The 27,743-nt window shown below is 41.1% G+C and overlaps 2 protein-coding genes across 7 annotated transcripts in view; both read right to left on the bottom strand.

Annotated features, from left to right (window-relative positions):
• The window catches only part of Ttc33 (tetratricopeptide repeat domain 33), a 33,215-nt gene extending 17,091 nt beyond the window's left edge, over window positions 1–16,124 (bottom strand). The window contains exons 1-2 of one of the 4 annotated variants that reach the window (XM_031360184.1): window positions 16,042–16,124; window positions 11,650–11,871 (exon numbers count right to left, since the gene is read on the bottom strand). In XM_031360184.1, coding sequence (XP_031216044.1) covers window positions 11,650–11,870 — 221 coding nt within the window. In that variant the 5' untranslated portion in view covers window position 11,871; window positions 16,042–16,124. Of the gene's footprint in view, window positions 1–11,649; window positions 11,872–15,788 lie in introns of all 4 variants that reach the window. The other 3 variants (XM_031360182.1, XM_031360185.1, XM_031360183.1) reach the window with 3 other exon arrangements.
• A 5,056-nt stretch (window positions 16,125–21,180) lies between these two features.
• Prkaa1 (protein kinase AMP-activated catalytic subunit alpha 1) overlaps window positions 21,181–27,743 on the bottom strand; it is a 36,774-nt gene continuing 30,211 nt past the window's right edge. For all 3 annotated transcript variants that reach the window (XM_031360000.1, XM_031360003.1, XM_031360001.1), the window contains 3 exons: window positions 26,186–26,672; window positions 25,954–26,080; window positions 21,181–24,406 (listed from right to left, as the gene is read on the bottom strand). In XM_031360000.1, the coding sequence (XP_031215860.1) occupies window positions 24,162–24,406; window positions 25,954–26,080; window positions 26,186–26,672 (859 nt within the window). In that variant the 3' untranslated portion in view covers window positions 21,181–24,161. The remainder of the gene's footprint in view (window positions 24,407–25,953; window positions 26,081–26,185; window positions 26,673–27,743) is intronic.

The following is a 27,743-nucleotide window of genomic DNA, read 5'->3' as shown; positions in this document are numbered from 1 at the left end:
AAAAAAAAAAAAAAAAAAAAAAAAAAAAATGTCCTTTATAAGAGTTGCTGTAGTTGGGGTTTCTGTTCATAGCAATGAAATCTAACTAAGACAAGCAGATATCACTTACTGAAATTATACAGTTATGGGGATTAAACCACAAATCCACTTCTAGTATTTAAGCTGCTTATTTACACAAATAGGTAAATGCCTTCAGAGGTTTTTAATTAAGTAGGAGAAAATCAAACCATCTATCTTCACAAGACTAACTGTGAAAACAGCAGGAAGGCGCTGACATTGCACAAAGGTGCACACAACAGTGGATAAAGGTTGTTTCCAAAGCAAATTTAAACAATGGTACAGCATCTACTAGCACGAGAAACTTCTGGGATTTTACTATACTAACCAAACTATCCACTTCTGGTATCTTCTGCACACCCAATAGAGCAGTGCTTCTTAACCCTCCCAATGCTGTGACCCTTTAATACACTTCCTCAGGGTGTGGTGACCCCCAACCATAAAATTATTTTGTTGCTACTACATATTTTTACTATTGTTATGAGTAGTAATGTAAATATCTGATATGCCACCTCTGTGAAAGGGTCATTCAAACCCTTCAAAGGGGTCATGACCCACAGATTGAGAACCTCTGTACTAGAAAATGAATTTTTCTGAAATATGTACAATGTCACAGTTTTAATCTTCCGAGTTTGACTTCTGATAGAATAATTAAATACATGTACTACCTACATTTCCATTCACTTCATATACATGTCAAAAAATTATAAGTCAACAGAAATTAACATCAATGTCACAGAATAATTTTGACCAAATAAAAGATAAAAAATAAACTTCATGATAATAGCAAAATTGTCTTGTCTTGTCTTTTGTTTTTAACTTTTCTTGTATTCTTTGTGAATTTTACATTATATAGCCCAATTCCTCTCATCTCCTCATCACTTTGTATCTACCCTCAACCCTTACAACCTCCCTACAAAAGAAAAAAAAATTTTTTGTCATGGAGGCTGTAGCGTGTCACAGAGTGTCACACAGTATACCCTTTTGTCCACCCATCTTTACTTGCATGGGTCCATTGAAATCAGTCATTAATCTGTTTTGAGGCCGCTGGTTTCTGGTACACTATCAATATTGGATCCTCACTGAGACTCCTTTCAGATCTCCTGTTGTTGCCCTGTGTCATAGAGGTCCTGGTGCTTTAGATCTGCAGGACAGGATTCTTCCCTTGCTCTAGGAGATAACAGACTGCGTAGATGTTGGGGTGGACAACTCAAAGCCTTGGATCTGGACCTGGTGGGGAGCTGAGTTTGTCAGCCCACCAGCTCTCCTGAGCCAACACCACCAAGCCAAGCTCTCCAGCACTGCTCTAGCTAGCTCACCTAAAGGCCACAGCTGGCAAGTGGAAGGGTCAGCACTCCCCACTGTCATGCCCTAAGGGCTGGGGGCTGGTGCACCAGGTTCAGCTCCAGTGTGCTGCTCAGGGGACGTGCCAGGGGCAGCTCTCCTGAGTGCTGCAGCCAGTGAGGGGAAGGGTCCGCTCTCCTGCTTTGAGGACTCCTACCTCAGGTGGAGAGAGGAAAAGGAGAAGAGGGCATCTCCCTCACCCATGCACCTTGTGTTCTTTTTAACGACAAATCTGCTTATTTTAATGATAAGTCCACAAAATATGCAAATGGCAAAACATAAATAGAATTCACTCCTTCCTTTGAATTAAATCCAATCCCATTTTCGTCAGAAAAGCCTCCCCTTATCAAATTTATTCTAGGAACATACTAAAAGATGGCTCTGCAGTAACAGTGCTTTCCCCAAGCCAGATGACCTGATTTTAATCCCTGAAATCTATAGGATAAAAAGAAAAAACAAAATCCCACATACTGGGCTGGAGAGATGGCCCAGCGGTTAAGAGCACCAACTACTCTTATGAAGGTCCTGAGTTCAAATCCCAGCAACCACATGGTAGCTCACAACCATCCATAACAAGATCTGACTCCATCTGGAGTGGTTGAAGACAACTACAGTGTACTTACATATAATAAATAAATAAATCTTTAAAAAAAAATCCCACATACTGTCCTCTGACATCTACATGTGAACAATGGCATGTGCCCACCATGCACATATACAATAAATAAAAATGAATATGTACAAAATTATTCTGGTGAATACTGGTAATAGCACTCTCTTAATAACTCTTGTTTTGTTTTTGGTCTTTTCGAGACAGGGTTTCTCTGTGTAGCCCTGGCTGTCCTGGTCTACTCACTCTATAGACCAGGCTGGCCTCGAACTCAGAAATCCACCTGCCTCTGCCTCCCAAGTGCTGGGATTAAAGGAGGCATGCGCTACCACTGCCTGGCAATAACTCTTTATAGAATAAACTGAAACTTTGAATTTGTTTCGGTGTCTGTTACAAGTTCTGTGCATGCAGTGGGATGGGTACTCTGCTCCCTAACAGGGATGCACATTTCTGGAGGAGTAAGGTAGACACAGAGTAATCTAAAGTAAAGATATTATATTATGACATGGAATGACACAGAACAGGCCATGACTAGAAAACTGTTGCCTCTGCCTAGTCTGAAGCATTATATTTCACAATTAAAATTTAACCTGGGCTAGGAATGGAGCTCACTGTCCTCACATTATTTCAGTTTATCTGGAGAACTTAAAATTTTAAGAGAGAATCCATCCTTGTGATTACTGAAGACTTTCACATCTATCAGGTGAATATGCAAAATCTAAGAAGATTAATAAATTACATCAAGAAACTTACAATACAAAATATATATGTAACAATGTAAAGTACATCTCAGCAGAGCATTAAAATTGTGATTACTATGAAATACGTAATAGAGAAAAAAATGCATGAGCCATGCAAAAGCCAGAAATGTGCCAATTTTTAGTTATATACACATGCTTTATGTATTACTCTCACAAATGTTACACAGAGTATCAAGCAGTATGCTGTTACTATTTGGTACTAAGTTTTTCATCACTTATCCACAGGGCAGTAACCATGTATCACACGAAAAGTGCTCTGCCTCTTAGGTGGACTGTGAGTACTCCCAAACCTCTCTCAACAATGTTCCCAGTGTAACTATTAGCAACAGGAAAAGCTGGGAACTGCAAAGTTCTATTCCTTCTTTGGATTTTACAATAATCCTTCCATTCACAATTTCCTTACAAATATTATAGCAATAAATTTTCTAATACAGTGGTAGCAAATGTATTTCCCTTAGCACTTGCATGTCTGCCCAATCTTTTGTCTACATTGCTCAGCACACCTCTGCTCTATTCAGCTGGCTTTTTACCCCAAGCCTAGTCAATTACCATGCCTTCGTTTGGACAGAGCTCCTAGTGAAAACACACCCGACATCAGGACTGTCTTTTCTACCTTGTCAATCCATAAAGATGTTCTCTAGTAAATTAAAACACTCTGTTCTTCCTGCTGTTATCCTTTGCTGATGGTTTCACACACTAGCTGTGATACCACTTGACTGACCTCACAGTAACTCTTTCATTTTTTAAGAAAATTATGGGTTTTTTTTATCTTTTTAATGTATGTTATGTTTTATGACTTTTTGAAAGGTAGAGAGTTGATACAATTATTTAACATACAGTTGTTTTTAGGACTCAAAGTCCTATAAACTTGGCATGACTTGCTCTCCTTTTACAGAGCAAAAGCTGAGAGAAGGTACAGGACCAGTCCCAAACTTCATGGCAGTAATCCTCCCAAGGTAGTATAGAACGTATTGTTGCTCTTACAAGGCCATAGTGCCTTCTACCACTACCTCAACATTATCTGTCTTAATTTTCCTCTAGCCCTTCTGTGTACTTTTTTCTGAACTTGGAAATCAGAGTAGGTTTGGTTGGGGGTGGGGGGGTTGTTTTGCAACAGGGTCTCACTCTGCAGCCCTGGCTAGCTTAGAACTCACTATGGTAGACCAGGCTGGCCTTGAACTCAGAAATCTACCTGTCTCTGCCTCCTGACTATGCCACAACAGCCACGATAGGTAGCCTGAGCAGGTGTTTGGTTTTTGTATGTGTATGTGTGTTAATTCTTTTAGGCCTATAGTGAGCAAAAAGAAAAGAATGTCTTCTTGGGGCTGGTGAGATGGCTCAGCGGGTAAGAGCACTGACTGCTCTTCCAAATGTCCTGAGTTCGGATCCCAGCAACCACATACATGGTGGATCACAACCACCCATAATGAGATTGGACGCCCTCTTCTGGTGCATCTGAAGACAGCTGCAGTAAATTATGCCAGAGCGAGCGGGGCCGGCAGAGGTCCTGAGATCAACAGCAGCCACACTCATGGCCATCTGTACAGCTACAGTATACTCATACATATAAAATAAATAAAAATAAATCTTTTAAAAAAAAAATCTTCTCACCTACCACTTCTTTTTTTTTTTTTTTTCTTTTTTTTGGGGGGGGTTTTCGAGACAGGGTTTCTCTGTATAGCCCTGGCTGTCCTGGAACTCACTCTGTACACCAGGCTGGCCTTAGACTCAGAAATCCGCCTGCCTCTGCCTCCCAAGTGCTGGGATTAAAGGCGTGAGCCACCACTGCCTGGACTCACCTACTACTACTATTTTGAAAATACACTCAATCCTTCCAGCTGAGGCCTTTCTTGCCTAAATATGCATTTAAAGAGTAAATGAGCTATTTTCCAATAGTCAAAGTGAAGCAAGCAATGAAGAGCTTCACTCATCACAGATCCCTGAGCTGCCCCACCCCCTCACTCTCATTCACACCCTTGTTCATTTCATAGGTGAGCCTTCCTACAGCTCAACAGTGGCACTACTTAGTTGCTCCATCTGGGGATCATAGGACACTTGGCACCCAATAAGTCAGTCTGTGGTCTCTCCCAACTCCTACAGCCTATCTCCTAATTCAACTTCAGTCTGGAACAGACTGAAAAGACACAGCCCTACTGCAGCTGCTGGATAGGAAACATTAAAAGATAAAAACGTGGTTTAAAGTCACTGTGGTTAATAAATGACCAAAGTCTGATTCAGCCAGTTTAAAGGCAACCTTAACAACATGGAACTAAACTAGCACCCGGAAGGAAGCAAAGTGAATAGCTCAGGGATTACACAGGGCAGGGTGAGATAATGCCTGACAATGAGACAATGAACAGCTGGTGACCAAGCCAAGTACGCTAGATAGCATGCTCACTCACCAGATGAAACGCACAGTGCTTTGTTACTTTGCCCCCAACTGTATTCCTAATTTACTACAGCTCAAATCTAATGACCTATTTAGTTAATGGCATATTTAATAAATAGTTATAGGTCACTATCTAGGTGAGGATAGAAAAGGTCTCTACTATTCTAGAACTTTCTAAAGTACTTTATGGGGAAAAGGACATGAGAAAAAGATTCAAATGTAAATTCCATGATTTAAAGAAGGATGTGACAGGTAATGACCAAGTGTCTTCTCACCATGGGCGATAGGTGAACAGTTAAGACCTGAATGACAAGATGTGACAAACACCTGAAAATGTGAAGAAAGTCCATTCCAGACAAAGGCAAGGGCCCAAGGCAAGACTAAGCACTTCATGTTCAAAGGAGAAAAAAATCAAAGCAGTATGATTATAGTATAAGGAGAAAGGAAGTGATGGTAACAGAGAAGTAGCCAAGCCACGGCCACAGAAAAATGAACAGGCTAGGGCTAGAGTGTTGATCTAGCTGTGGTGGAGAATTCTTAGGTTTTATCATCACTGACACTATTTACATTTCTAAAAGACATCCAGATCAAGAGAGTGGAATAAGCTATAAGGATATAAAAACATGCAAAAGGAGACCAATATGAGTTTATTAAGAAATTCAGGATGAGATAACTCCCAATAAGACCAGGATAACTGCAGTGAAAATGGAAAGTGGATAAAGGAGTATATATGGTATAATTGGGCTGGATCTGAAGAGTGAAAGAAAGAAAGGCATCTAGAAATGATGTCCATTGGTTACCTGCACAACAGAGCCAGAGGTGAAAGCTTCCTGACTAACTCTACTTGGATTCCAAGTAAACAAGACAAGGGGGTTGGGGGCAAAAGGGGAGAAGGAAAATACAGGCCTATGGGAAGCTGCCAATGGCTCTACAAATGAACTTAGATGACCACTATCATGAGAAAGTTCTTCATGAAATTTCTTCATAAAACAAGCTATGAAATCAGTGTGCCTTGGAAGCAGACCATGAACGGGGGCTTGGGTGAGGGGTAATCTATGGGCACCTTCCTACATGCTATTCTCCCACAAGTCAAAGTTTGTTGCTCACAGCCTTAACCCTCATCACTCTCTCCAGAATTTCACTAAGTCTTATCTGGTCAATGTCAAGGGGTAAGAGCCTTTCTATCAGCACTATAAGTGGGGTCTCACTATTCTATTATAATAGTAGCAGCCAGAAATGCATGGCTACAGAAACAGAGTGAGCTATCAGACACAGTGACTTATAAACATGTGGGGCAGAACAGCTCTGAGAAGGTGAGTAAGCCAGAGAGCTGACTCATGGTTTGAGGCTCAAGTAACCAGGGGAAATGGCAGTGCCTTTTACCTATATGGGAAAGCAGCAGATGCCTGGGTAAAACTTGGATGGTCTACTTGGTAAGTTTGATGCATTTTATGCATCCAAATAGGTACGAAGATAGACTTAAAGAGCTGTGGTTCAGATGGTAGGATAACACATTATCAGGAATTCAAGCACGTTAGAGAAGGGGCACGTGGAGGAACGGGTAACACAAACACCAGGAGATATTTAGGGAAAATGTTCCTGGGAAGTAAGAAGGGATGAGTCCAGTGCATAAGAGGAGTCGGGAGATCTTTCATGAGATTTTGGTATTCATTACAACAGCTCAAAGACAAATAATCTACACATATATGGGACATTCCAAGGACATGACAGTAAGGAATACACATACTACACTGACTACATCCACTCTTTTGTGAGATGTGAGACAAAACCACTGACTTCAAATACGCTGAAGTTTGGAATCAGAGGCTGTGCATCACATGGTGAAAATATACTCAAATTCACTTTAGTTGTTATACTTTCCTAAATAACTTTCACGATAAATTCTAACTACACTTGGCCTTCACACTCATACATACTCATGCCACAATAACAAAGCCACTTAGCTAGCTATGCAAGTGTCACCATCTAGTGGATGAAACTATATACCAATTTTAAAATGTTGGGAGCTATTATACCCTTTACCTTAGGAAGACAAATTCTAGTTAGAAATAAGTCTACAAAAAAAAGTTCTTGGAGAAATTAACTTCTAAAAAGTTTAGCATTATTATAAGCCAGTGACATAAAATCCTAATACATAATATCTTAAGACACACTTATATATCAGGAAATCCGAAACTGGTAGAGAAGTTAATGACCTACCCAAAACATACACATAGAGAAATGATAACTATGATAAGATCTGAATGGAGGTAAAATTACTTCAAAATCCATACTTGTAATCACTATATTCAACTCCCCATCTTAAAAGCACCAAGCTTCCTTAGGGTTGAAAATGGAAGGAAGCCTTCTGTCATAAAGAATCATTAATACTATGAAGAGAAAATTCAAGTTGCAAAATAATTCTAAGGTAGTCTTGCCACCATCAAACAGGCAGTAGAAGACAATCCCAAAGAATGAAGCCTTCTCTGGGGGGGAGATGGTAGTAACCTATTTGGACAAGACCATATTAATGTGTTCAAATAATTCTACATGCTCAATAAAGATCAGTGAGAAAATATGAATTAAAAAAACGAGAAAATCATGGGACATATAAACAAGTAACTTAGCATGTAAAGTAACTTGAAGACAGCAGAAATACAATAAGTAAAAACAAATGGCTGTGAAGGGGAAAAGAAGAAGGAAGGAAAGAAGGAAGGAAGGAAGGGCCTCAGAGCGCTGCTGCGCAGCAGCCTGGTCACCAGAGAGAGCTGAGAACAACCCATGGGCAGAAATCTGAAGGACAAAAAAACACACTGGACAAGCTCCTCACACAATTACAAAAGAATTACAGGGATGAGAGGCTGGGAAACAGCTGAGTTGGGAAAATGCTTGTTGAGAAGTCTGGTTCCATACTTATAAATATGCATGCACAGCCACACACAAGCATGTACATGTATACACACACTGTTGGGGGAAAAAAGGGCAATGTGGCTCAAGGCCATAAGGATAAAGGTGACTGACAGAGAAACTGGGCTGTGTGTCTGCTTTTCATTTAAATTTCACTGCTACTCCTTACATTGCTGTCAAAGTTCAATATTTTCAGGCATTTTCAAACCACTATTTGAATAGTATTTCTAATACTATTTTGTTTGGTTTTGAATAGCCAAATTACTTAATTCTATTAGATCCCTTTAATTCTATTTACTTTCCAAAAGCTATATATACATTATTCTGAAACAAATGTTAAAAAAACAAAACAAAACTCCATGATCCTAAACTAAGCTTCTGACCTAGCTGATTTTAGTGATAGGACTCAATGTTTTAAAATGTAGGCAGAAACCTTGAGTTATTTTGTTTATCTCTAAAGTTGTTATCTTTCCTTGACCACAGGAAATCCTAAGGGAATGTCCTGGCTGGACCCAATGGCTTTTTCCTCTTCACACTAGTACAGTCTTGAGAAAAGGCAACACTGCAATGTTAATGAACTGTAACAGGAGGTTACTGAAATTTCTAAAGATGTTTTAATAGATATTCTAAAAATAATTTCATAAATGAAAAACTTAAATTTGGTTTCTTCTAAAACACAATCTGCAAAATTCTGCGAGAAAACTCTTTTTTTCTTATTTATTTATTTTATGTATGTGAGTACACTGTAGCTATCTTCAGACACCCCAGAAGAGGGCTTTATATTCCATTACAGATGGTTGTGAGCCACCATGTGGTTGCTGGAAATTGAACTCAGAACCTCTGGAAGAGCAGTCAGTGCCCTTAACCACTGAGCCATCTCTCCAGCCCCAAGAGAAAACTCTTAATGCCTAAAATACCACAAACAACACACACACTAGCATTACACCATTAAGATCTTAGCTGATGTTAGCCAGGCATGACGATTCGTGCCTAGATTCCCAACACTCAGCAGACTGAAAAAGAAGAATTGACCTGAGTTGGAGTTCATCCTGGCCATGTGCAACCCAGTCTCCAAAACAAAAAACTGAGCATGGTGGCACACACTTTCAACCCCAGCTCTTGGGGGCAGAGGCAGGCAAATCTTAATGAGTTTGAGGGCCAGATCAGTCTACATAGCATGTTCTAGTCATATATATATGTATATATATATATATACATATATATATATATACATATATATATATACATACATATAGTCATATATACATATATATATGACTAGATATACATATATACATATATATGTGTATGTATATGTATATGTATATGTATACATACATATATGTGTGTATACATATACATATATAGTCATATATATTCATATATATGACTATACATATATATATGAACATATATATCATACACACACAAATACATATATATATACATATATATGTATGTATAATAAAGCCCTGTCTCAAAACAAAGTTAGCCAATGTTAATTGCTATTTATGTGGAGGGGGTTCCTGAGGGCCCACATTTCCATAAGGATCTATAAGGACCTAATGCTTGCTAGAAGAGGTAAAGACATTCTCTTCACTAATATAGCCACTAAAATAACCCATGTGCCTATAAATAGCCACTCACCCTATGCACCTATGGGCAACCCTAATGAAATTCACTAGGTCATCAGAACAAAACAAACAAACAAACAAACAAATCAAGAGGATCAGCAATGGGGGAGGGAAGTAAGAGTGGCTAGCAGAAGGGGACTATGACCACAATACATTATATACACTATATAAACATAGGGCAGTGAAGCCAATGAAACCCATTATTATGTATAGTTAATACATGATAATAAAAGGTTTAGTCTAGGCATACAGAATATATCAACTTTAATACAGACAGGACATTTTTCAGTGTAAAAAGCTGTACTGGAATGGTGGATGGTGGCGCCTGCCTATGACCCCAGTGCTCAGGAGGGACAACCAAGATCACAAGTCCCAAGCAGCCTGAGCTCTATAAGACCTTGGCACCTTGTCTCAAACACTGAAAAGACAAAAAGATTTTTTTTTTTTCAAGACAAGATTTTCTATCTTACTCAAGATTTCTTCTATTAACTGTATATTGTATACTTAGCTCGCTTAGGAAAGGGCTGGGCTAGCATTGCCCGAACCAGATAAAGCTAGATGCAATGGCTCACACCTGTAACCTGGATGGCAGAAAACAGGAGGGTCAAAAGGTCAAGGACAACCAAGGTTATAGGAGCCATTTTCAAGGGCCTGTCTCTTTCAAGCACCATTAATTAATTAATTAAAGTCCATTTTTATTGTTCTCTAATCTTGTTTTTCAGCATATACTATGAAACATTTATCTGTTCTCCACTGACTTGTGAAGAAATTTCATTCCCACTGAAAGATCTAAGCAAGGTAAAAAAGAAAGGAAATAGGAAATCAAGGGAAAAATAAAGGAAGAAACAGGTACATCTGTAGAAATTTAGCTAGGGAAGGGCTATGATCAATACATACAAGTTCCTGTGTAAGCCACCACACTTACAAAAGTACTTAAGAATCAATGGTAAGTAGTAAGGCAGCGTGGCTCTGCAATCCTAGCACTACACATACTGATGGGGGAGTGAGGGGAGGGGGGGGCAGGGGGGGAACTCAGCTAGGCTACACAGCAAGACTCTGTCTCAAAACAAAACCCAATGAGAAAGTGAAAGGACAGTAAGTGACAATGCCTCCTACTGCAGGACACACTGTGCTATGTTTCCCTAACACCTCTCTAGACTAATGTCTGAGAGAAAAATGAAACACTGTATAGACCTTAATAGGACTATTACAAAATGGCAATTTTGCAGGTGACTCTGATACATGTCTCTTTAGAAATGAAATCAGATATTTAATCTGTGCTGACTAGTTTTATATCAACGTGACATGACAGTAGTTTTGAAAGAGGAAACCTCAAGAGAACATGAACCCACCAGACTGGCCTGTGGGCATGCCTGTGGTACATCTTTTCTTGACTGATGTTTGATGTGGAAGAGCCCAGATCGCTATGGGTGGTGCCAGCCCTAGACTGGAGGCCCTAAGTGATACAAGAAAGCATGCTGGGCAAGCCACGAGGAGCAAGCCAGTCAGCAGCATCCTCCATGCTGTGTGCCTCCAGGTTCCTGCCTGGAGCTGTTGCCCTGACTTGCCTCCACGATGGACTGCTACCTGGAAGAGCAAGAAGAAGTAAACCTGTTCCTTCCAAAGTTGCTTTTGGTCATGGTGTTTCATCACAGCAGCAGAAACCCTACCTAAGACAACAGCTGACTGCATTAGACATCGTGAACCAGGAAAAGCAAACCCTCCTCCACTTACAAAAAAAAGAGGAAAAGAAAAAAATTCTGGGGCTGGAGAGATGGCTCAGCAGGTAAGAGCACTGTTTGAGTTCAATTCCCAGCAACCACATGGTGGCTCACAATCATCTATACTGGAATCTGATGCCCTCTTCTGGCATGCAGGCATATATGCAGATAGAGCACTTATATTCATAAAATAAATAAAATCTTTTTAAAAAACCCAAAAACACACCGTTTGTTTTCAGCCAGATGAGCCCCTTCGTCCTTCAGCTGCTTGCTCCTCTGCTTACAGCCTTCCTGCAGAGTTTCCTTCCTCCGTTTGCTGGCGTGAAGCCAGTTCCCATCCTCATTCTCGGCTGCATCCTTCTCATCAGCTGCTTCAGCTTCAAACTGCTGGGACGTGGCCTTGGATACCTTCTCTCCAATTTTCCTCTTCCATCCAAAGGAAGCCATTCTGTAAAATTTCAGAAACATAAATGGCCATGAACTCATTAGAATTAATGAGCAGGCAGGCGCAGACTACCAGAGGGAGACAACAGTCATCTTACCACCTACCTGTGCACTGGGGGAATATCCCAAGGACTACTAATTTCAAAGGTGACATCTGGACACTATTGCTAACCTCATCTCCTAATGGGAGTGTCGTGCTCTTGCAGACTAACCCTGAATCCCAACAGGCCTCCACCAATTCATACAAAACACAGGATAGAGTGAAGATTGCTCAATAGCACATCAGATGTAGGTAAGAGGAAGCAGACAGTGTAGAACAACAAAACTGTTTCTTCAAGAAATGAACAAATGGGAGAAGGGATGGGAAGTAGGGGAAAAAGGAGGCAATTCAACCCTTAGGTTAAGAGACCTACGAGACAAAATTGAGCCTGGTGTGCGTATCTTCTTTCACTGCTGACTTAAAACAAGACTAAACCACAACACAGACTAGACATCCCACAGTATGAATAAGCCACTCCTGTATGTTAATTGTCTTAATAACAGTATGATTGAACTACAAAAATCCTTTTCCTTTAAGAACAGCAATGTATTTGCTATGGAACTATATGATATCTAGAAATTCTTTCAAAGTCACTAACAGTGAGAAATGGCATGGAGCTGGTGACATAGATCACTTTGAAGATCACTGATGGAGTGAAGATTCTCCTTTTATAAATATTGAAATTTTCCTTAATACAGTTTCTTATGCTTTGAGTGGTTTTTGTTGTTTTTGTTTTTGTTTTTTTTTAAACAGGACTCACTATATATACAGCTGTCCTGAAACTCAGAATTCCAGCTCAGGGTGGACTCTAACTCACCATCCTCTTGCCTAAGCCTCCCCTAGGTGTGTACCACTACACCTGACTACAGGAGAGTTTTACAAGGTTTAAATATTTAATGACTCAACACAACTATTGGGAAAGTCAACATATATATATATATAACATATATATATAATGGTTTTGTAAGCTTAGCGTGATATGTGAGCATTAAGGAAAACGAAGAGTGACTGATAGAACAAGGCAGACACTGCAAGCCTTCAATCACACTTAGCAATAAGACTAAGAAACCTAGTCATTCATGAGCTACACAGCTGGCCTTTAAGACACACAGGAATCCCTACAATTAGGTATAAAGATCTTAGATGCCGTGTGCGTTCAGGAGCATGTAAGGTTCTATCCATTCCTAGAGGAATCTGTAACCCTAAGGAGAAAACAATGAACTCAGGTGTTTTTGAAATTATCAGACAACAGGCATTATGTGAGAGGGAGGGAGCAGGGAAGACAGCAGTAGGTGTCTGGCAATGCCAAGTTGTTCTTCACTGATGCACAAGGCTGCAGTGGAGTACAAGTAACAGGAAGAGAACAGCAACACCTGAGGGTGGTTATCAGTCCCTCCCCCAGACAACCCCAAGACTCCACCAGAATTGAGGATTATAGGTCACGGGCCTGTCACTGAACAAGAGAAAATGTAACAGATCACAGCAATCACAGAGTACATAGGCTGATGTAGGTAAACCATGTACTCTCCAGACAGCAGTGAGTTTTGGGAAATCCTGGGTACATAATGGAGTATAAACTGCACTAGGGAATGAGGACTATGGAAACTTCCTCCTTGGCCTCATCATAACATGGGGAAATGTATTTTCTCTGTCTGAAAAATTTATATGTGTGTGTATATATACACACACACATATACATACACACACACGTATATATGTGTATATATATATCCATCATCCCAGGGGAAAACAAGATGTGTAAAAATGAAAGTGTGGCTACTATGGATCACAAATCCAGAGGCACAGAGTGAAGACAGTCTGAGAAAATGGATGCTTAGAATGCCTTCAAAGGATACTAGAACTCAAGAGGAGGAGAATAAGGAAGAAGAGGTGGCAGCGGTGGTGGTGGTAACTCTCTTGTATTTATGTCACTGTCCCTAAAGGTAATGAGAACGTGGAACTTGCTTTCTACATTACTAATGTGGGGCACCAGACAGTGTAATAGATCTATTAATAACAGAAAACCTGGTGTGTTTACCGAAGGCAAGTTCATTTTAACTCACTGGTAAGTCTGTCAGTAGAGGGGAAAGGATGAGGTCAAAAACGATAAGAAAATCCAAGTTTTCTCACTGAGATTCCTACCACTCTCCCCATCTCCCAACCCTAGCCACTGTTGTTAAGTGTTGAGGACACATACAGGTTAAGACCCTGAGGGTGGCTCTCTGCCTCACACCGTTGCCTCTGGGGCATGTGTCCTCCCCCACAGATACTTTGCAATCAGAGGCTATAGAAATCAAAGTGAAATGAAGCTGAAAAAGTACAGAGGCAGGAACCATGAGACAGTGACAAGTTCCAGCTTTAAGAGGTAGGGACAGGACGATATTTCTAAAGTTCTGGAGCAGAGTCCAAACAAAGCTAGGAATTTCATGTCCCCAAATTTCACATTACTAGGGAAAGTAGGTTATAGCCACATACTCAACATAAAGGAAAAAATAAATAAATCAATGTGTGCATCCGAGAAAGATGAGAAAAATCTAACACAGTCCTTGTAGAGATTAGAAAATGTAACAGATCACATATACTAATAGTGTAAAAACAGCAAGCAGCATCAAGGGCCTACTAAGGTGAAAAAGCAGGAATGTGTTACAAGGACAAGACCAAGTTTATATTGTCTCCCAAACTGACTGTGGAAAAGGAGGCTGAAATCAATTACAATACAGGTAAGTGCTACCAAGCATGCTCCAATGACCTGTCAGACAATGCACACTAGAAGTTGATAGGTGAGGGAACACCTTCATAGAAGGGGGGGATGGGATATGGGGGTTTTGGGGTCTGGGGGGGGTCGGGAAAGGGGATAACATTTGAAATGTAAATAAAGAAAATATCCAATCAATATATACATACACACACATATATGTTGACCAGGCTTTAAGGAGGGAAAAATCCTGGCATGTGTGATCATCTCCCCCAAAGAAAATGTAACGCTTTCACTTGATTCTGAATCTTAAAAGCTGCTGGGAGGAAATACAGACAACTGTTCATTAATGATTCTGGGCTCCTCTTTTCAGTGATTAAAATGTCCTAAAATCAACTGGCATAATGGCACAATTTTGTGAACAGCAATAAGGGCCACTGAGTCATACAATCTATACGGAGGAATTGTATAACACGCCACGTAGATCTCAACTAAATTGTTTTCATCTTGTGTTATAAGCTTCTTGTGCCTCTAGCCTGTGCTTCTAATTAAGTAATCACTAAAAACTGCTTAACAGAAGGAGCTTTGGTTGATCTGTACTTGGATGGGTAACGCCAAGCTTCCAAACACTTTCCACCGGGATAACATAGCAAGTCACGACTGTACAGGTTTCGTGTTAACTCTCATCTGGAGTTAAAGTCTACATGCTCTACAGAATTGATGAGCGGCGTTAAAATTCTAAACAATGACACCTGTATTCTAAGATCACGTACAGCAATCGCTCGACTTGACACTTTACCCGGCCACAAGCTGGGTGCTTGCGACAGAATAAACGTCCTCTTGAACTGATTGCGTGATAGGATGCGGCACCCAAGATGGAAAAACACCGGCTGGAGATAGACAATCACAACATCAACCCTCCGAACAGGAGAGATGAATCCGGAGGTGAAGAATTTGAGACACAGATTACCTCAAAATGCTACCAAAGGAGAATCCAGCATTCAAAACTAGCCCCTGCCTCAGCTGCAATAAAAATGAACCCCCGCAATAGCAACTCCTCAGGCCGCCGGGCCAGCACACAGAACCCTGCCACTGCGCCCCGTGGCCAGGACAGAGGCAGGCCTCAGGGCTCCGTGGACCTCACCAGGCCACCCTCGCCCCTCTCTCTCGCACGCAGCATCCCTACCCCTTGCTTCTCTCTCCTCTGCGGTCTACCGCCTACCAGCAGCCAGTTACCTGAAAACCACTTCTTGGTGCCGTGTTTACATTCCACGTGCCCTTTGGCACCGGAAACGGAAATTATCCTGCCGGGATTCTAATCTGCCTTACCTTCCTGTGCTTCCTAATTCTTTATTTAAAAACAAAAAAAAAGCATGACATCATCCTGGGACAGTCTAACAGTCCAGCGAAGCGCACAGAAGAAAAGAAGACTTTCTTACCCGCCCGCGCCCTGCTACAAGACCACTAATCCCAGAAGTCACTGCGGCGCCCTGGGAACTATGGGATTTGTAGTAGGGGCACCAGAGCGAAGCGCCCTCTAACTGCAGCTGGGAGTGGACTCCCTGGCTGGAGAGCCAAAGCCCTGCAGCTGTGCTTTGCAATACACACAGTCCCCTCAGGTAAATGGCTTACCGCCTAGTCTGACAGACCTAGCCGCTGAAGGTCCGTGAGATGCAGAAGAGGGAAGGAAAAAAAAAGAGCTGAAATAAGTGCTGAGGGGAGCTGTGGGTTTGTTCTTGTCAACTTGACTCAAGCCTAGACGTAAGAGAATTTTTTTTTAAGATTTATTTATTTATTTTATATGAGTACATTGTAGCTGTCTTCAGACACACCAGAAGAGGGCATCGAATCCGATTACAGATGGTTGTGAGCCAACCTGTGGTTGCTGGGATTTGAACTCAGGACCTCTGGAAGAGCAGTCAGTGCTCTTAACCGCTGAGCCATCTCTCCAGGCCTGGAGGGGAGAATCTTAACTGAGAAAATGCCTCTATAGGTTGGCCTATAGGGAAATCTTTGAGGGCATTGTCTTCACAAATGATTGATGTGCGAAGACCCAACCCACTATAGGCGGTGCCACACCCTAGGCTGGTGGTCTGGCCATATAAGGAAGCAAACTGAGCAAGCCTAAAGGACCAATTGCTGCCCTGTTTGAGTTACCTACCTTGATTTCCTTCTGTAATGTGGAACTAGAAGCTGATTTAAAAACTCTTTCCTCCCCAAGTTGACTTTGGTCAGGCTTAATCCCAGCAACAGAATCCTTAACTAAGAGCTGGTCAGGGAGGATCAGGCTGAACTGCAAGCTTCCTGTGGGAATCCGCAACAGAGCCTGAAAGTAGAGCCTGTCACTTCTTACAAGTAAATTAGCAGGCTGATGGTAACACTGGTACACATTGAGGAAATTGAAAACTCTTTAAATTTATCCACATAGCTGTGCTACACAAAGCAAGATCCATTTATGGAAACCACGCTTTTTCAATGCACCACAGCATTTCTTACCGGTTAGTTATTTGTTGAGATAAGCTGGTAAGTTATTTCTCCACTGGTAAAATGAGCCAGTTCAAGCCAGATTAAAATATATACAAATGCAGGTTTATTAAGAAGCTGCTCACCATGCGGTGGTGGTGCACGCCTTTAGGCCCAGCACTTGGGAGGCAGAGGCAGGCGGATTTCTGAGTTCGAGGCCAGCCTGGTCTACAGAGTGAGTTCCAGGACAGCCAGGGCTACACAGAGAAACCCTGTCTTGAAAAGAAGAAGAAGAAGAAGAAGAGGAAGCAGCTGCTCTCTGGCAAGTGAGTTCACTGGTCTCAGGAAGGAGGCCAGAAAAGGAAGAGGAAAAGAGAGAGAACACGATTAGGTAGATAGAGGGGGGAAGGGGGAAAGAGAAAACAAAATGTCTGGGTTATATAGCAAAGATCCTCTGGGGGAAGGGCGTCCAGCCCCTATGCTGGAAATTTAGGGTTGGGAGACAGTGTATACTAGGTAGGGGATGAGGGATGCTGGGAGAACCTGGAGGCCAGGTCTGCTTTGGTATATAAAATATGCACCTAAGCTTTTTGGTAGGATGCTGAGAGACTCCCCACACACAAGTTATCAAAAGGACTATCAATTTGTTTCTCTCAAAAATGTCAAATATTCCCTGGTGGAAAACTCTTATCCAACAGGCCCAGAACTTAGAGAACCTATTACAGGGGAACTGTTGCCCTCTTCTGGCATTCACAGATACCAAGCATTAGAGGGAGGCCTCTCCATACTTACATATTGCCATTTTTCACAAAAGTGAACATTGGTGCTGGCTGTTAAAACGCCACAGTAATAGAACTGCTACGTTGATTTGAGGTAAAGATGGCAAACTCAAATGGCAGTGATGTCGTCCTCTATCACACCCCTACAGTGAAACTCTGGAGTACAAGTTTTTCCTGGGATGAGACCTGGCTATGTTACCTGGCAAGACTCCCAATGTCCAGGCTTATTTTAATAAGCCAAACATCCCTGCTTCATCAAGGGTATTTCTAAATGATGGCATTCATTTTTCTACGATATCAAGTGCTTTTGCTGCTGCTGAAGTGTGATGTCACTCAAACTCGAGGGAAGATTCCATGATGAGGGCTGGACAGAGAGTTCAGCAGTTAAGAGCACTGGCTCTGCTCTTCCAGAGAACCAAAGTTCAGCTCCCGAGACCAACATCTGGCAGCTCACAGCCTCCGTGTACTTACAGCTCGGGGAGTTTCCAACACCACGTTCTGGCCTCTGCAAGTGCCTGCACATACACGCATACACATCCATAAGGATAAAATCAGTTCTTTTAATGTATATGAGTACTGTAGCTGTCTTCAGACCATCAGAAGAGGGTGTCAGATTTCATTACAGGTGGTTGTGAGCCACCATGTGGTTGCTTCCTAAAAGCAGTCAGTGCTCTTACCCACTGAGCCATCTCACCAGTGCCCCCCAGACCCAGTTCTTTAAGGCTATTATAAAGTTCCATGGTCTTGTGAAGCACACTTGGTTTTTTTGAACCGCTGACAAGCTGACTGTTCATATTTAGGTCTTTGGCATTTCCTTTTCTCTTTTTTTAAAGATTTATTTATTTTATGTATATGAGTATACTGTAGCTGTACAGAGATAGTTGTGGGTCATAATGTGGTTGCTGGAAACTAAACTCAGGTCCTCTGTTCACTCCGGCCCCTCGATTTATTTATTATTATATGTAAGTACACTGTAGCTGTCTTCTGACATACTAGAAGATGGCATCTGTTCTCATTACGGATGGTTGTGAGTCACCATGTGGTTGCTGGGATTTAAACTCAGGACCTTTGGAAGAGTAGTCAGTGCTCTTAACTGCTGAGCCATCTCTCCAGCTCTGACCTTTTCTTGAAATGAACAAAGCAAGGGGCTTGTGAAATGGCTCAGCAGGTAAAGACACTTGCTGCTGAGCCTCATGAGTTCTGTCCCCAGAACCTACTGGTTGGAAAGACAGTTGTCATCTAGGCTCCACACATGTGCTATGGCACGCAAACACACACACACACACACACAGAGTTTTTATTAGAAAAGAACCTCGTTTAAAGAAAAACAGTTGGCAATGTCTGTTACCAATGACAAAATTGTACTCCTTACGTAATAATCTTGACAGCTTCCCAGTGTGTCTAGTCTTTGAGTGACACTTTGTGTGACAGCAGTTTATGAGGCAAAAGCTGCAAGGAAGCCATCTCATGCAGCCCCTAACTCAGAGGTAGCCCATATATGTTCTTGCTATAGTCTCGCGTGCTAGGTGTCCCCCAAGATAAACGTTGCTCTCTGACCTCCACCAATGTTCCAACATCCTAGCCAAACCCTGGCTTGGAATTTCACAGGCAAAGTTAGACTAATTGCCTCTGGCATTGTTGGAGAGATAATGAGGGGGGTAAGGGCATTAACAAGCCCAAAAGATTAGCTTAGTGGACCTTTACTAAGGACTGGTGGGACCATGAGCAGAGTGTGTGTGTGTGAGAGAGACAGTGTACAGCAGAGAGCATTCGAGATTCGAGATTCAAGCCTCTACCCTCCTGGCAGACTCTCCTGAAGCCCCCAGGGGACTCCTGCCGGGCCCACGCAGGCCCAAGTGTGCTCCCGGGGGTGCTGCACCAGTCCAGAGGAGATAGCTGCTGTTTTAGACCCAGTGTGTTTTAGATGGCTTCAGATGTACCTTGACCACTGAGCTGCCAGATTTTTCTTTTCTCTTTTGTAATGACTGTAAAAGTCTGATGCCATTTTGAGAAATACATTCAGATCCTGCACTTCCTTGTGTTGCGTCTGTTATTTTTTCATCACGGACGTCTTGCAGACCTGACCAGGACCCCGTTTCCCCTTGGGTTGAGGGAGGTCCAGACTGGCAGGCCCACGGCATTTGAGATCAACGGGTGACTTCAAGATGGAATTTTTATTTATATTTTGATTACATTCATTAATATTTGTAAGAGCTGCCAAGTAAGTCAGTATATTCAAAATAACCAATGCATGACTGTGGTAGCCAGCCCCTGAAATGAACTTCAGTGTTTCCCACTGTGGTAGCCAGCCCCTGAAATGAACTTCAGTGTTTCCTACTGTGGTAGCCAGCCCTGACATGAACTTCAGGGTTTCCCACTCTTGGTGTTCATGCCTCTGCGAAGGTCTTCCCATGTCAGTTGGTCTCTGCTTCATCAAGGGTATTTCTTGATGAATACCCTCATATTAATCGTAACAGACATTCTGGTGGAGGCGAAGTCCCTCAATCTGGATGGAGATTCATGTCGTCACATTGACTACAATTCTGAAACACTAAGTATCTACTCAGTCCATGCTTACATCTTTGTACTTTAGCGACTACTTGTATCTCCATCCATTCCTAATAAGATGGTTGGAGCAGGACCTGGAGACATCTGTCATGAATGGTTCACAGTGGCCATGTGAATGAATACACAGTGCTTGAGGCTCTGTTCCTCGTCCCAGCCTCTCAGGGTAGCTTAACTATGATGCCCCCCACTCTGGTAAAGTCTTGGCCATACCTTCCAAGTCAGTGAACAGCCTCTGAATATTTGGCACTACTTACTGGCATTTACAACAAATCGAAGCATAGTCATTCATAACAGGGTAGTTTAATGGATGGGGTTTGCGCATGCCAGTTTCTTATGTAAACTTGTAAAGAGGGTCTAGAAAAATGAGCTCTCCAAAATAACTTTACATGCTATCCATAACATCTCTAATGAAGCTTTTCTGATTATTTAGGATGCTAGCAATCCAGCAAAAGCCTCAAGAATGCTGAGTTCTAGATTTAATAGTAACTGAATTCCAGCAGGGATGGGACTCAAGTCCTGTGTCTGTGACTGGTCTGTGACAGCTGCTTCAGCTTTTACTGTCTGCATCTTAACATTTTCTTTACGTGGTTTATAGATTTCTAGATGAAATCTAAACAAATTTATGAGAGACAAAAATCAGCGTTTTGAGTATGGAAATATAACCAAGCACTTTTTTTATATTTCAGTACATGAAAGAGCCCAGATACTCAGCAATGAACAAGTGCCCCCCCCCAAAAAAAATCTTGATGAAATAAGAAAGACGGTGTAACAGGTGAAAAATGAATTTTTTTCTTTATTATGCCAACTTTCTAAATCAGGTTACTCTGGGCAAACATACATAAACCACAATGATTGACTCCTCCCAACAACCGGCTTACAGTTGGGCTATGTGTGGAATTTCATTCATCATGTCTAAGCTCACAATGAACAGGTGGAGGGGAGGAGTTAAGAAGAAGAATTTAGACAACATGGTTTTCTTTCCCAAGAGGACACTTGGGATACATATCTTACACACCCAGCCACATTAGTTCATTTGTGAATGGCATCAAAGAAGGATGGGGCAAGGTAGGGAGAGAATTCATATAAAATTATCTAAAACTCCAAAACACTACAAAAGCATCTTAAGAAAAAATAGAATCAAAGTAAAAGCAATGGTGTTTATTTCAGTGAAATTACTTTAAATTAGATATATTAAGCTCTTGCATCTCCCAACTTGGTAGAAAAGGTCCTTTCATGAGAAATCAACTTTAATGGCAAAATTTTTACATATCAGCAAAATCTGTTATATTTAAAACTATGTATACAGTACTTCTCTGGCAAAAACATCACACAGCTTTCAGTTGTCAAGACGAAGTAGAAATATGGTTGCATAAAATCACAAAAAAAAATATAAATTGCTGAAAAGATAATAAAAAAAGATTAAAAATCATTTGCATTGACTCTCCTTACATTTTCAGTATAAGAATTTGCAAACTACAATACATTTGTGAAAATTCTATCCCAGCTTGACATACTTAACTGAAAGTTGCCATTTCAGATATCCTAGCTTTAAAAAAAATTGACTGCAATAGTCTGCATTTATCATACTATTTATACAAGTGCAATATTTAAATATCTTCAAAATAAAACTCGGTAACTAAAAGGAATCACAGAATAACTTATAAAAGAAGCAAAGTTTACAAAATTAACAAATTTTTAGAAGATCCTATTTAATTGGCTCCTCCTTTTGTGCCCTGTCCCCCCAACAGTTTATAGAGATATTACGTAGTTCTATTTACAAATCTATAACTTTACAAATGCAGCCTTCTGTTCTACACATCGGGAACACGGCGCTGCATTTGGACAGCATAAGTGACATCCAGGAGCCCCACACAGAGGGCACACACACACAGGTATAAATACAGTTGGGAATTCAGGTAAATGGAGTCTCCACTACTTTATACAGCATTCAATTCGGCGTTGAATAAAACCAGCCCCGAACAAAAAGAAGCATCATGTTTGTCCGGAAATCAGTGCATGAACTATAGCGTCATCTTTTATGCAAGTTATCATCATGTCCTCCAAATGCATTCCCATCTGGCTACGTAAGAGCTGGACAGGTTTGGGGATGGGGCAGGATATTTTTAAATGAATGCAGGGGGAGGAAAAGTCTCTCTTACAAAGGAGGGATGATTAATGTCTAAAGAAAATACATTTCCGCATTGCTAGGGATCAGTCAGCCTCACCACTGAGCTAGAGCCTCTGACCAGTTTCCTAAACTTAAAGGAAACCAAACATGGCCAATACGAAATGAATTATTAGCTCATACAATACCAGCTTTGTCTTGCGTGACTTTGAATCTTCACTTACATCTATTATGCTATGCTACCACTAAAAGAAGAGAGAGGCATATAAATCATAGACTGAAGAAAAGATCATACTTCTTTAACCACTCATTATTTTTAATTAAAACCTGGAATAAATTTGACCATTTTGAAGGGAGGATTTCTTCTACATCTTTTCAAAATAGTGTTATTAACCTGACTAAAGAACTACAAATGAAATCGGGCTGTAACTTAAATGGAATTCTGGGTAGTTACAGCTAATCTGGAAGACCGGGCACTACCTGGAAATTATTGACTTTTATAATGGATTCAGGAGGTTTTTAAAGGACATTATCATTATTTCTAGGAAATGCTGACGTATTTAGGGCTGGTATATATATATATATCTTAACATCTCAATGGTTCAGAATAAAAGCAAACATAGACTCAAATATATGTGCATATCTGTATATTACACATGTGTGGACCTAGAGAGCACATACGGCCAAACAGTAGTTGTAGGAGCTAAGTAGATACACATGCAGTCACTATATTCTTTAATTTTATTTCATTAAAAATTGTTGAAAATAAAATCAGGGGTTAAAAACCCAACCTTGCATTCAGAGCTTATAAACAATGTCCTTTCTATGCACTGGATTGACTTAAAAAAATACACAATCAAATGACATTCAACACTGGCTGACATGATAGCATGTCTGTGTACTGACAGAAGCAACATGATTCAGTACAGTGTGAGCAACTCAGCTCTTGGATCCAAAGCAGCACTTCATGTACAAAACATAAGGGGAAACTGTAAAAATAAATCCAGGGCTCAGAGGGTCTGAACATATAAATTCTGGGGGCTTGGGGACTTACAAGCCAAACAAAAATTTTAAATTCAGACTGTTATCAGATATGACTTACTACACAAAGGTAGCATTTTAAGAGAAAGATGAAATAATTCATAATATTACCAAAAATGGGAACTACTAGCTATTTTGGAAGTTAAGGAGCCCAGAAAACAGCATCACCTAATAAGGTCTGTGGAAACTCAAGGCAAACTCACTCAACAAATTCATGAAGCCAATATAAAACACATCAACATGTACTAATATGTGAAGGCTTTATGGTAAATTTATGGTCAACAGAGACCTGTTACAGCAAATTCAAATGGCCAAAAATCAAGTGAGCCTGAGACCTACAGTCCATTGTGTGTATATTATGCTGTGTGTACCTACTGAATAAGAGATAAAAGAATGGTCCTGATTCATTTCTGCACATTAGGCTTTTAACAATCAATCATTTTCCAGTCCCTGTGCAAACTGCATTCCAAAAGGCCAATCCTTAGTTATATATACACATATATATAACTTGGTAAGTGGAAGTATTTGGCTATTATTTATTATGCATGCTTATTGCATCAAAGAAATAAGCAAAGTTTTAGGTTTACTGTGCAAGAATTTTAATTAGATTTGCACACATTTCAAAAAATTCTATTGTGTGACTTCCTGGTCTTGGGGCTATGTCAACCGGAGAGGAGTCGAGGGAGGTCACAGATGAGGTGAGAGAGGCTTCTGAGGGCTTTCCTTGTGCCTCAGCATCGGAGTCACTCCTTTGGCAAGATCGATAGTTGCTGATGGATCCCGATCTCTGTGGAGTAGCAGTCCCTGATTTGGCTTCTGTAATTTCATCTGGGTGAAAAGAATTTCAACATTTTATTATCTATTTCTCCCTCAAGTGTCTAAGCAGCACCTAAGTGAGACTACTAGTCAGCTCTGCAAAGCATGTGGATGTTATATACATTCTCAAATGGAGCGAGTGTGCCTGTGTTAAGCCCCTCACCACTTTTATACACGGCACGAAACATGCGTACAATAGCCAGTCAACACGGGGTATGTAATATAGTACTCTTGACTTTTGACAGTGACTAAAGCCAGTAAACTAATAACCTGGGTTTTAATAAATATCTCCTAGCAGTAATATTAATTAAAACCAGACTCACTGGGCAGTGGCAAGCACACCTTTAATCCCATCAATCAGGAGGCAGAGGCAACTCTGTGAGTTGGAGGCCAGCCTGGTCTACAGAGTAAGTTCCAGGCCAGCCAGGGCTACACAGAGAGACCCTATCTCAAAAACAAAAACAACAACAACAACAAAAAAAAAAATACAGAATAGATCACTTGCAATATAAAAGGTATCTTGAAACTTATCTCACCCAGGAATTGTTTTACTGATATAAAACAGCCAGAGGAGTCGAGGGATTTTGTCCAAGGAACCAAATGGACAGTAAGTTCCCACCACTCGAGAGCTCTACTCTCCTCTCCTCAGGTCAGTGCTCTGACCCTACAGTTTCTCAAATGTCATTTAGAGCATAAGCAAAACAAAACCAAAAAAACAAACAAAAAACACCAAAACCCTATATATTTTATATATTTTTAAAGATTTTACAGAACAATAGTCAGGTGATGATGACTGAAGCCAGTGACACAAGAACTTCAACACTGAACTAAATCCCTAGCCCAATAATAATAATAATAATAATAATAATAATAATAAAATATAGATTAATATCTATAAAACAATATACTACATGGAGCAAGAATAATAAGTTTCACAAATGTCAATCTTGCAGAACATAGAAAGTCACATTTCCTACTGAATTAGCAGGAAAAGGCCAGGGAGCTTCATAAGACACAGCTGAGAGAAGAGGGTGGTGAGGATGGTAAGGACAGAGGACATGTATGACAGTGGGGGCTAGGGAGAAGGCTCAGTAGATGAAGAGACTGATGCATAGCATATGGACCCTGATGCTAGTCCCCAGACCCATGTCAAAGACAGGCCAGCAAGGGCACACCTATAATACCAACACTGGAAGTCGGAAATGAAAGGCTCCCTGGAGCTTACTGGCCAGTGACAGGTAGTGTACCTTGAAGGGCAACCTCCTGTTTGCAAAGAGATCTTGTCTCCAAAGTAAGACGGAAGGTGAAGGGGGAAGACGCCTAACACTGACCTCTGCAGCCCCTCCTGCATATTCCAAGACACATGCAAAGGGAGACAGGGAGGGAGCAAGGGAGGAGGGAGGGAAGGGATATAAGAGAGAGAGAGAGGAAGGTGCCATACTGAAACTTACTACTCTCCATGCTTAGTTTTTATTTAAGAAAAAGAAAACTATAAACTATAAACCAAATTAGGTAATCAGGCCTAGCATATCACCTCCACGAGTTTTGTGTGTACATACCATCAATACTACGGAAATCCAATAAGTAAGTCCTACTATCCACTTGGTATAGCTGTAGACTCATTTTGGAAAATGTGCTTGTCACAGGATTCTTCCTCCGTACACGCAAATAATAGGGATTTATAACCTAGCATTTGATATGGACAAAAACAAAGGCACATCACATCAGTTCTCCTACAAAGGACTTTTGTCTACATGTTTACCAAGTGTGGTAGAGCGCTTGCCTTCTTACCTTCCATTCATAATCCAACTGCTTGATTGCTCTACAGACTTCTGCCATGATATCATTGGGTCGGCTTTGACTTCGAATTCCCAAATGCCATTTTGCCTTCCGTACGCCTTGGTGTTTGGACTTCTGCGGGTTTAATTCATCCAGGGTGTGCCGGGCCCTTGGTGTTTCGGCAACCAAGAATGGTACTCTTTCAGGGTGAGGCCGAGTTAAATGGTGGTCATCGAGGAAAGAGTCGGGTGGGCTGGTTGCCAAGTAGAAATCTTTGGCTTCATTCATTATTCTCCTGTTGTCTATTATGAGGTGGTAGGCAACTGCCAGTGGGTCCTGGTGGTTTCTGTTGTACAGGCAGCTGAGGACCTCCTCCTCCGAGCATTCGAACTTCTCACACACTTCCTTTAAGGCTTCGTCATCAATCATGGTTGAACTATAAGATGGATCCTCAGGAAAGAGATATTTCGGAAGGTCCTGTTTAAACCACTCATGTTCCCTAAGAGAGACAGCAATGGTGGAAGAAGGGTTTTCAGTAACACCAAGAATAAAAGTAATAGTTTCAAGAGATTAGGTTATGAGTTAATGCTCATGCCATATTATTATAGTTTTCCTCTTTAAACTGTTTTCCTCTTCTTCATTGAATATGCTGAGAAAAACATTATAGTCTGCCACCCATTTTTTATTTCTGTACTTTTATCTATGTGGGTATTTTGTCTGTATGTACAATTTGTACACCAGAAGAAGGCATTGGAACCCAATGGACTACAATCATAGATGGGTGTGAGTCATTATGTGGGTGCTAGGAATTAAACTCAGGACCTCCAGAAGAGCAGTCAGTGCTCTTAACCACTGAGCCATCTCTTCAGTCTCCTGGCACTAATTTTTGAGGATCAAAGCAGCCAAATGAAAGGGTATGTATGTCTACCCAAGTGACAAAGACAGAGTACAGTCTTTTTCCAGCTCAGAAAGAAACAGTGTTGTGTGGCTTCACTGTTTACACTGTTTCATGTTACACACAAAGTGCTTACTAACAAAAACAATGAGCTGGACAGTGGTGGCACACGCCTTTAATCCCAGCACTTGGGAGGCAGAGCCAGTCAGATTTCTGAGTTCGAGGCCAGCCTGGTCTACAGAGTGAGTTCCAGGACAGCAAGGACTCTGGCAAGTCAGCAATGGTGGAAGAAGGGTTTTCCCTTCTTCAGGGTAAACCTCTTTCCCAGCAAAGAGGCAGAACTACCACCCTCAGCCCTGTCTTTTTAAACCATTAGGTTAAACCATAATACACAATGCAGCATTAGCTGTAAGACTCAATTTCCTATGACTAAGTGTATATGCTACAAGAAAAATGTCATTAATAAAATGAAATTTATCTCATGTCATGAGATTTGAAAAGGTAGAAAAATACATTGGTTTAAAATTACCTCATATTGCTGGGCAAATTCCAGCACTCGGGAAGCAAAGGCAGGCTTGTCTATAGACTGAGTTCCAGGACAGCCAAGGCTACACAGTCTCAATAGATGGATGGATAGATGGGTGGGTGGATGGGTGGATGGGTGGGTGGATGGGT

This window comes from Mastomys coucha, unplaced genomic scaffold (genome assembly GCF_008632895.1).
Source record: "Mastomys coucha isolate ucsf_1 unplaced genomic scaffold, UCSF_Mcou_1 pScaffold8, whole genome shotgun sequence".
Classification (NCBI taxonomy): domain Eukaryota; kingdom Metazoa; phylum Chordata; class Mammalia; order Rodentia; family Muridae; genus Mastomys; species Mastomys coucha.
The sequence above is the reverse complement of the archived record's forward strand: the minus strand, read 5'-3'. Positions and strand labels throughout refer to the sequence as shown.